General features: G+C 33.4%; 3 protein-coding genes across 4 annotated transcripts; all 3 read right to left on the bottom strand.

Moving 5' to 3' along the window:
• Positions 1–223: 223 nt before the first annotated feature.
• On the bottom strand, positions 224–2,463 carry LOC145136290 (uncharacterized). Its single transcript, XM_079070434.1, has 2 exons — positions 849–2,463; positions 224–531 (listed from the first exon to the last, which is right to left on the bottom strand). The coding sequence occupies exons 1-2, from the start codon at positions 1,684–1,686 to the stop codon at positions 497–499; spliced, it is 873 nt and encodes a 290-aa protein (XP_078926560.1). The 5' UTR covers positions 1,687–2,463; the 3' UTR covers positions 224–496.
• A 111-nt stretch (positions 2,464–2,574) lies between these two features.
• On the bottom strand, positions 2,575–3,444 carry LOC145136291 (transmembrane protein, putative (DUF3464)). The gene has a single exon (XM_079070435.1). It carries the CDS (start codon positions 3,427–3,429, stop codon positions 2,854–2,856), a length of 576 nt encoding a protein of 191 aa, XP_078926561.1. The 5' UTR covers positions 3,430–3,444; the 3' UTR covers positions 2,575–2,853.
• A 130-nt stretch (positions 3,445–3,574) lies between these two features.
• LOC145136288 (CBS domain protein with a domain protein (DUF21)) lies at positions 3,575–9,392 on the bottom strand. 2 transcript variants are annotated; one of them, XM_079070432.1, is made up of 12 exons: positions 9,046–9,389; positions 8,877–8,953; positions 8,694–8,777; positions 8,491–8,604; positions 7,844–7,930; positions 7,611–7,750; positions 7,367–7,528; positions 6,439–6,590; positions 6,170–6,333; positions 6,025–6,071; positions 3,846–4,101; positions 3,575–3,758 (listed from the first exon to the last, which is right to left on the bottom strand). In XM_079070432.1, the coding sequence occupies exons 1-12, from the start codon at positions 9,224–9,226 to the stop codon at positions 3,711–3,713; spliced, it is 1,512 nt and encodes a 503-aa protein (XP_078926558.1). In that variant the 5' UTR covers positions 9,227–9,389; the 3' UTR covers positions 3,575–3,710. The 2 variants fall into 2 exon arrangements, with proteins under 2 accessions (XP_078926558.1, XP_078926559.1); XM_079070433.1 differs by lacking the exon at positions 7,367–7,528 and having other exon boundaries at positions 9,046–9,392.
• Between the last annotated feature and the right edge of the window lie 518 nt (positions 9,393–9,910).

Consider the following 9,910-nt stretch of genomic DNA (forward strand, 5'->3'; position numbering starts at 1 on the left):
AAAAAAATCTTTGAATTGTAGTTCCTTCGCATTATCGGATCTAAACATTTTAATTTTCTTTTGAAATTGCGTCAAAACCATATTATAGAAGGAAGGTATTATTCGTATGATGTCAGATTTATTGTGTAACATGTAGACCCAAGTGTATCTACTATAATCATCAACAATAGTTGCAAAGTATTTGTACCCTTGAATTGAAGGAATAGAATACGGACCCCAAATATCAAAATGAATTAAAGAGAAACTGTTGTCTTGTATATTGTTCATAGATGGAAAAGGCAACCTTCTTTGTTTTGCCAAAGGCCATACATCACAATGAGAAAACATACTCGAATTAACTGACTTAACAACTAATTGATCTCTTATTGGGTACATACACTTATTGGAATGATGGCCTAATCTATTATGCTAAGCATCCAATGAAACAGTGACATTATTGATCCTTGAATTCTTTAACTCCTTGCATTCATTCAACACATACAGCCTCTGATGAATATTAGCTTTGCCAATCATCTTCATGTTCCTCATGTCCTGAATCAAAGCATGATTACAGGTAAACTGAATCATCAACTTTTGATTTTGGGTTAGAGCACTAACAGATATTAGATTTTGATCAAATGATGGAACATATAGAACATCTTGAAGTGTAAACAAATGTTCTATCTTGATATCCCCAATAAGTGTGACTGGAAGAGTGATTTTATTTAGCAAAGTAACAGTGTAATGAATTACTTTTCTCTTATTCATGAACATGGAAATCTCATGACAAACATGTTGGGTGGCTCCAGAATCTATGATCCATGTATGAGATTTTTGTCCAGAGTTTATTGAAAGAGAATAGCATTTACCTGTTGTTATCTCTTCATTATGATTTACAGTAATCATGTGATTGGATAATGCAGACATAACTTGTTGACATTGATCCGGAGAGAAACCTTTGAACATATTTGCTAAATCATGGTTGATTGAAGAAATTTGTGCATTTGGATCTTCATTGGCAGCAGCTACATGATTAATCTTGTTTCTTGGATTATAGTTCTTGGCACTGTTTGATTTGTATCCAGGAGGGTAACCATGTAATTTGTAACATTTATCTACAGTATGTCCTTGAAAATTACAGTGAGTACAATAAGGACGATCCCTGTTTGTTGATTTGTAATTGTTAGATTGAGGTTTTCTTGAAGGAACTGAAGCTTTAGCCAAGAACGCCATGGAATTTTGTGTTTCATTTGATATGGATTTCTGTTTCTCTTCTTGAGCCATTAAAGAGAAAACACGATTAATTGATGGCAAATGATCCATAAGAAGAATTTGACCTCTGGATTGAGAGAATGATTCGTTCAATCCCATAAGTAAGTTCATAATATGCTCGTTTTGAAAATACTTCTCAATTTCTTGTACACCGTTGCATTCACATTTGTTACATGTACAATGAGGCCGAAAATTGCTGAGTTCTTCAGAAAGTGATTTCAATTTGGTGAAATAAACACCAATTGATTCTTGATTTTGCTTGAGATTCACAAGTTCTCTTCGAATTTGAAAGATACGAGGACCATTACTTTGTTGAAATCGATCCTTCAAATCCAACCATATTTCATGAGCGCTTTCTGTAAACATGATGCTTGCAGAAATATCTTTCGATACAGAATTCAATATCCATGATATCACTAGCTTGTTATTGCGCATCCAAACATTGTAATTAGATTGTTCATAAGGATTAGGTTTGGGAAGAATACCGTCTATGAAACCAGTTTTGTTCTTCACCGACAAAGCAATCTGAATAGCTTGACTCTAGGAATTGTAATTGTCTCCTGTTAGAAGTTGAGAAACAAGTATAAAACCAGGACTCTCAGAATGATGCAGATAGTATGGATGCATTCAATCATCGATTGGAGAAATCGTAGATCCAGGATTTAAATTTGACATTTGAACTCAATCAGCGAAAATCTGGAAAAAATGATTGATTGAAAAGAAAGAAAAGAGAAATTGATTATAATCAATCAATCGAAGATAACAGCCTGACAATTGCAATTGATCGGAGAAGACGATCGGAAAATGTTATCGGAGAAAACAATCTGAACGGAAGCTTCTCGCTCTGATACCATAATACGTGAAAGAGGGAAAATGAATCAGACTTGATTTCTCATTATTGCGTAATCTGAATATATACAACTATTCTAATATTTACAATAGTAATCCTCCAACTATTCTATATTTACATATAAGCCCTATATTTACATATAAGCCCCAATATTTTTTTTGGCTCTTTTACAGGTTCTCGTTGATGTGTCTGTCGAAGGTCATCTACATGCAATTGCTCTTTGCGGCATGAGTATATATCAACATCTATCTTCCCTACTCATTTTAGTGGGATTCTCCGGGTTTGTTGCTAGTATATTTTAAATTTTAAAACACAAGAGTACTTTTTTTTCAACTCATATTTCATTATTATTATGGTTTTATATCATAAACATTTTACTATTTTGAATGGAATATAATTAATTACAAATACTTTAACGGCTATTAGTATTGCATTGAGTTAGATTGTGATGTTAATATATTATAAAAAAAATATATTAAAAATGTTACGTGTGATTATATGCATAGATAATAATAATAATAAAAAATAGTTTTCTTGTACAAGATTTGGATGGATAACACTATAGTCTATCAATCCTTTGTGGCCCATAACAAACCTCATCTAAAAACTGGAACCATATGATCTACAACAAACCCTCGAAAATATTTGGATTCTTAAAAAAAATCACATATGATCTAATAGATACGAGGTGTGCTATAATTCAAAAAAACACAATTACAACTTACATCGTATAACACAAAGCTTGCTATACCTCAAACGTTGTCACCATCATCTTCTTCCCACATCCGAACCCAATTCTCCTTAGCTTCTTCAAACCCAAGAATTGAACCTTTCTTTTCAGAATCCCAACTAGTCGACAAAGTCCCATACGCAATCCCAAGTGTCGAAGCTCCAAATGTAATAAAAGTCGTCAAAAACGGTAACCAACGTGGGATTTGCCATAAATTTTGTTCTTTTATCACACTAAACAGTTGAAGCAAACCTAACCCAGTCACCAATGGCACCCCAACATTGAACAAAATCCTAGTTATAATTCTTCCCATCACCACATCTTCTATTTTATCATCTGCTTCTTCTTTCTTCTTCTTATTTTCTTCTTTCATCATAAGTTTCTGTTTTTGTATAGTTTCCCCATTGAACCCTTTTGCTTTTGCATAAATCCTCCATGTTTTTGTGGGGATTTGTGATGGGATTTTGTTGGGTATTGAAGTTTTAGGTTGCCATTCGAGAGAAGATGAAGTTGTAATGTATGGGTGTATTACTTCCACACCGAACAGAGTTTTCATGGCTAGTTCTTTTTCCTCCAAGTTTTTCTTGATTTTATACATAGGATTTTATGTTTTTATTTAATCATTTCTTAGTATATCTTATCCAGAAAAATGAATGGTGGATGTTAGATTATTTTTCTCTTTTTTTAAAATTTTATTTTTTCAAGATATTCACATTTTTATCTTCTTTTCGGTGGGGGCACACTGGAATTTAAATATATTTCCCTAAACAAGATCAGTTTATTAGCATCCACATAAAGCTAACACAAAGAAGAAAAAACAAAGCTCCTCGAAGCTTATACACTTATTTATGAGGTGATAAAGTGTAAGAGATTGAAGAACTACTTATTACTAGGTTTATCGAGCTTCTCATATGATTTCCTTGAGACCTGCATGCATGCCACGTGTAATGTCCATAAGATCATATCATAGTAATTAATACATAAAAGAGTTCTAATACATAAACTTTGACTTACCTTATATGAAGATGGTGAGCTGCTGACGTGGCCCATAGGAGAATTTGGTGTAGACTTCGTAGGAGAAGTGTATGATGTTGGTTTTTTGAAGGGTGACTGGATAAATGGTGAAATAGGTGAAGTTATTGCAGAAGTTTGATGGTGTGAAGAGATTGGTGATGATTGAATTGGAGATGACACCAAAGTTTTCCAATCATAATTAGATGCTGATGTTGCTCCCGATCTTAACGTGGACGGAAGCATGTTTATTTTCATTCTGAATATAAAAGAAAGAAATGAAAGAAATGAGGAAAAAGACAAAATTGAAAAAATGGTCCCATGGTTGTTAAAATAATGTGGTTTGGTCCAAAAATATTTTGTGATGCAAAAGTGGTCTAATTTCGGATCTTTTTAGTGATTTTGGTCCCTCCACACTTAAAATGACATTTATGCCCTTACAATATATTTTTTTTCAGTTTTTATAATTGTTATGATATTTAATTTATTAAAAAAAAGTTGGGTCCCACCCATCACCCTTTTATCTCCTGACCCTTCATCCCTAGATCCCCTTCATCTTTTCTTTACAGTCACCACCTCCCTCCGCCTTACTGTTCCACCTGCCGAAAAACACGTCCCTCAGGTGAAAAGCTATGGCCCACCGAAGAAAAGCCCCCTCACCAGAACCTCCGGCGTCTACAGTCTTCTACGACTACTGTCCACCACTACCTTTTATGCCACCGGTGCAACCCACATTTGCCTGGCAGTGGTCATTCTCTCCGAAAAAACGTACTCGGCAGCCTTCGTTTGGTTCCCCACCATTAACACCGTCCCTGTCATCGTCGTATCCCTTTCTTCTTCTTCTTTATCTTCTCACTTTCTCTTTCTCTTTTATTTTTGAAAACCCCAGATTCTGGGGACAAACACCGTAGTTAGATCGACCATCATCGCCCACCATAACTGGACTATTATCTTCATCGATCTGCACTCTACCACCACCGTATTCGCCAGCCAGACTGTTGATTTCACGAATTTATGCAGTCGTCGTCAGCTACCACCATCTTCGTCACTTCTCCCTTATCCCCTCATATGTCTCCCCCGATCTGCTCTGCCAGTCAACTAGCCACGACCTCACCACTCTCCATTGTTTTTGTTTGTCTTCTTTGTCGTTTTTGTATGTCAAAGCCTCCATCAAAGCTAGGGTCAGCGATGACTGTTAGGGTTGGGGTTCAACAACGAATGCTATGGTTAGGATTTGAAGCCACCATCGAAGATAGGTTACGACAGTATATCCCAGAAAGCAACATATTTAAAAAAGATGACTTCGAATTGAAGGGTTTATCACCTCTCGCTCCTTCTCTGGTGCACGAATCCACAAATAGATGACTTTAAAGTTTAGATCGCTGGTGTCTAATGTTTCTGGCGGCTCTGGTATGGAGTTGATTGAAAGTGGTGGTGGCAGACGGTGGTGATAGTCAAGGTGGTCGTGGATGGAAGTGACAAAAAGAGAGAGAGAGAGAGAGAGAGAGAGAGAGAGAGATATGGCAATGATGAATTCGGTGGGGGTGGAGATGGGATTTTTTTTAGTTTTTAATTAAAAGAATAAGAAACTAAATCAAAAGAAATTCAAAAAAATATTATAGGGGCAAATTCGTCATTTCAGGTCAGGTATGGACCAAATACACAAACAAATATCAACCATAAGGACCAAAACTACACAATCTATCCAAAATTGGACCACTTATACACCATCAAACTTTTTTGGACCAAAACCACGTATTTTTGACAAATACAGGGACCATTTTTGCAATTTTGTCGAGGAAAAAGAATAACATTAATTATTATGCAATGTGTTTGTAGAATATTGTTATTGAATAATTTGTCCCATATTTGATAGATTATAAAAAGGTGGAATAGGCTTCATATCTATAAAAGAAGCCAAGGTTTTGGTATCAAACTGACCTGATTAAATACATTTTAAGTATTTGATTATTTTCTTTTATGTTCTTGCTTTAGAGTGTAATGAAAAAGTATGAATTAAATCTTTGGTAAGTATGGGCATAATAAGGTTTGAGAAATTTGTTTGTGAAATTGTAATAATTTGTCATATTATAACGAATCTTCCTTTTTGGAGATCTATCTTGGTGCCTTAATACAATGTTTTAAAATTTATTTATAATAAAGAATTGATCAAAAGACTTACATGCTGTCTACATCGACATATTCGTTCCTTTCATCGAGAATAGGTTCCTTCAAATTTAAAATGATACACGACACATGAAATTTTATTAAATATTTAAACAAATGGAAAAAAAGGTAATTATTTCGATGGTAGTATAATAGCAAACCTGTAGAAGTTCTTCAAGAACATCTTCCATTGTTATAAGGCCGATAATTTCTTCATCTGGATTCGGGAATGAGTCTAGAACACTTGAAATATTTTGATCTGGTGCAGGATTTTGAGATGCAGGATCACTTGAAGTTCTATAAATGCTCAGTTTTGTATTTTGACCTGTAATTAACATGATTCAAAAAATATTAGTATTAGTTACTATATAATAACTTAATAATTGTGTATCTTATACGTAGGCTGCCATTTAAGATAGAGTTAAGAGACCTTTTTTTTCTACTTTAATTTGAGTTAGCAGCTGGCTTGAGGAATTGTTATGTGTATTGAGAGCAGTTTTACTTCTTACAACAACTGCCATGTGGCTTTGTCCTTTCTGGAACAAATTTAGCATCTCATATAACGGTAGACATTCATGTATCCTGTCAAATAAGTGTAAACTAGAGATTATACAAGAGAAAACCATAAAACCAAAAGGTTAAGACAAATCTAGGTAATTCATTAATTATTTTTCAATAAAAAAAAAGCCAGAAAATTAAGAATGATCAATCTAACCATTGCAATCGCATGTGAGCCTTAATGGGCTGCGATTTCGAGGATATGGCCATATGGGTTGCAATTTGGTCATGGACCTATCCCATAGACCTAAGGTGAGGTTTGAAAAAAAATATATGCTTATGAGGAAATAGCAATGGATTTAGAGGAAATTAAAGATGATGGAGTCTGCGATATTTCATCTGGCTAAAAATGATCAGATTCGGGTTTTTTTTTCATCATGAGATCGTAGCCCATTAGGCCCATCTACGATTTCAGTAGTTAAAATTTTGATTTTAACTTTTTGAAAAATAATTAGTGAATTTGGTTAGATTTGTCTTTTTCTTAAAAACAATCATATTATACAATATTTTTCATAAAATAACTTTTTTTTTATCTTTTTCAAAAAAAACCACCAATTTAAAGTCAATGCCAAATCTACTATTTGATGCAAAATGGTCTTTGCATATTTAGTTCATTTTTTTTTTTCAATTTTTCCTAATTTTTAAACCCTTTTTTTTTTCAAAAATCTCTCTTATTTTATTGAAAGTATCCCGTTATGGCTAATTATATTTTTGTCATTTTTTGATATAATCAATAACCCATGATTACAGAAAATAAAACCAAAAAGATTATGTCCCCAAAAAAACTAGGAAAGTTATACCTTGGGACTTTCCGGATACTGAGATTCTTAATTAGAATTTCATCTTCAGCTCGGAATTTGATTAAACTTTTTACCAAAATAAGGCCAATTATATTTTCTGGTCTTCCTAGATACACAGGAACACGGCTATGCCCTTTGTTTAATAACAAACTCATAGTGTCCCTGAGAAATTAGCATATGTCAACTTTATTTTATGAATAAAAACACATATTCAAAAAAGAAATTATATATGTAATATGTATACTCATTGAGTTTTGAGTAGAGCTCGAGGGAAAATATTTCGGATATTGGTGTCATGGCATCTTTGACGGTTTTTTGTGCTAAATCAAGAGCTCCGGTTATGATTGTAATTTCATCATGTGTTAATTCTCCACCTTTTCCCGCCTAAATGTAACAATAATTTTGATTTAGTTAACTAGTTTAGCATATAGTATTATATAATTCGAATTTTATTGGATATAATCATATAAATCATACCTCATTTCCATGCATATCGACTAATGTTTTAAGTTCTGCGCGTCGTAAAAGCATAGAATGCCCTTTACCAAGGACTAAGTCTAAAAGCTGCAAATATTTAATAAAAGAAAAAATAAATAAATAAATAAATAAAAGAGGTTACTTTACATTAGGATTTTAGGGAAGAAAGCATGATCACCCATGCATGCAACGTTGATCTATTATCTTTATATTCAAAAGCAATATATTCATTCAATATTCTTCATTTGTCATGCTTATAATTGATCATTTGAAACTTATATTTCTATGTATTGTTAAATTTTGGGACTCAATTTTCTTGTATCTTATGCTTCATTCACGTGTGATTCTTATAAGTTATAACCACCATCAAAGTGGCGTACTAACTAATTAAGCACTCTAAAATGGAGTTGCATAGACTTCAACTTTGCAATGGGCTAGAGCCCGTTAAAAAAACAATTTGACTCTTGCGTTTAATTTAACAATATCCGACTATTAATTAATTGGGTGAAAACTTCACTATCATTTTTCTCTCTATTATATTTAGTGAAAGGATTGTTGGAGATCTTTGAGACCATTTTCCCAATACTAATTTCACACATTTTGCTAATTTTTTTTGAAGCATATAAAGAAGTGAAATAAATATATACCTTGCTGAGAGGATAAGCTATGGGGAATACAACTATGACAAGAAACCGAACTATGAACGAGAGCTTTGCACCAATAGCTAGTCCATATCGTGAGCACACAGCTTGAGGTATAATCTGAAGCCAAAATATATCAACATAATAAAATTAGACTCTTACCAAAAAAATCTAGCCATGAGTGGGAAAAAAATTGATAACTTAATTACCTCACCAAAGGCAACCACAAGTGTTACTGATATCAATATAGCAGTCCAAGGCAGGAGAATCGAGTCAAGAAAGATTGGCAAAGCCTTGTGAACAGAAAAAAAAAAAAAAAAAAAAAAAAATTATGATCATGATTTTGAAAGTATATATGAAAATGATGAATAATTATATTGAAATTGAAGTACCTCCATAGCTACGGCATTACATATGAGAAGTGTACATAGGAGTAGATGTTGATTCTTCACTATGGGCATAATCTTTTCTGTAAAACCATAACACAAAGAAAATTGGTAAAGAGTCAAATTCCGAAATTAATGATCAAAGATTCAAAGTAGAAAACAAAATTTAAGCAACCTGCATTCTTGCGATCATTAGGTTGACCAGCTTTGATGAGCACCTCAAGATCAAGAAGGCTAAGAGACATTAAACCTAGGGTTAAACCAGACATGAGTCCAGCAAAAATAACCAAGGCAATTGATGAAGCTAAATACACCCAGAACATAGTTTCACAGCATGGCACATCATTTGCAGCCATATTTTGCTGCTTCTACTTACTGATCTTCTAATTAACTCGAAGTGAAATCAAAGGATTACTGATACGAGAATCAGAGGATTAATTAGGGTTTAAATAGACAAGAAAGGCCGTATTATTCTGGCTATTGAAGGTACAGAAAGTCGGAAAGGAGGAAGAAATTAATATATAGCAGATCACTCAATAACATAGAAAAACAATTAAAAACCTAGGCACATAAAGACGATATATATTTACTAAATTCTCTCAACTACTCCATTTAGATTTCGACCATTTTTATAAGGGTGAAAAGCTCACTGGTTGTGTGGCAGTTGGAGAATGGCAACTATAGTGCAGGTGAAGGTGACAAACGTACATGCATGACGATCAGGTATGTCACGTTTCGCATAAACTTAAGCGCTGATTGGTGAATTAATTTTATACAATTAATTATGCTCTAAACCGTCCATTTTTGAGCCATATTGAAATTTGAACATCAGAATTCGGATGTTTGATCTGTGAAAAGTGATCATATATATAGAATCGATTTCTGTAGCTCCTAGTTTAACACCATATATATGTATGTATGAAAATTAATGAAATATGAATATAATTTATAGTGCATGTAAAAGAACTATGTAAAGTACATGTGATCAACAAGGCTAGGGTTAGTAGTACTATTATACGTACAATCTTGAGAACTGAAAC

Source organism: Lactuca virosa, chromosome 9 (assembly GCF_052849685.1).
Source record: "Lactuca virosa cultivar CGN04683 chromosome 9, Lactuca_virosa_CGN04683_v6, whole genome shotgun sequence".
In the NCBI taxonomy this organism is placed as follows: domain Eukaryota; kingdom Viridiplantae; phylum Streptophyta; class Magnoliopsida; order Asterales; family Asteraceae; genus Lactuca; species Lactuca virosa.

Excerpts from the sequence above, each read along its gene's own strand:
- LOC145136290 (XM_079070434.1), bottom strand. The coding sequence starts at position 1,686 with ATGCGCAATAACAAGCTAGTGATATCATGGATATTGAATTCTGTATCG. Across the intron at positions 532-848 it reads TAATGAAGAGATAACAACAG|GACATGAGGAACATGAAGAT; the intron begins GTAAATGCTATT and ends GCTTTGATTCAG.
- LOC145136291 (XM_079070435.1), bottom strand. The coding sequence starts at position 3,429 with ATGTATAAAATCAAGAAAAACTTGGAGGAAAAAGAACTAGCCATGAAA.
- LOC145136288 (XM_079070432.1), bottom strand. The coding sequence starts at position 9,226 with ATGGCTGCAAATGATGTGCCATGCTGTGAAACTATGTTCTGGGTGTAT. Across the intron at positions 7,931-8,490 it reads TAGCTTATCCTCTCAGCAAG|CTTTTAGACTTAGTCCTTGG; the intron begins GTATATATTTAT and ends AAATATTTGCAG. Across the intron at positions 4,102-6,024 it reads TATGTCGATGTAGACAGCAT|AATGAAAATAAACATGCTTC; the intron begins GTAAGTCTTTTG and ends TTTTATATTCAG.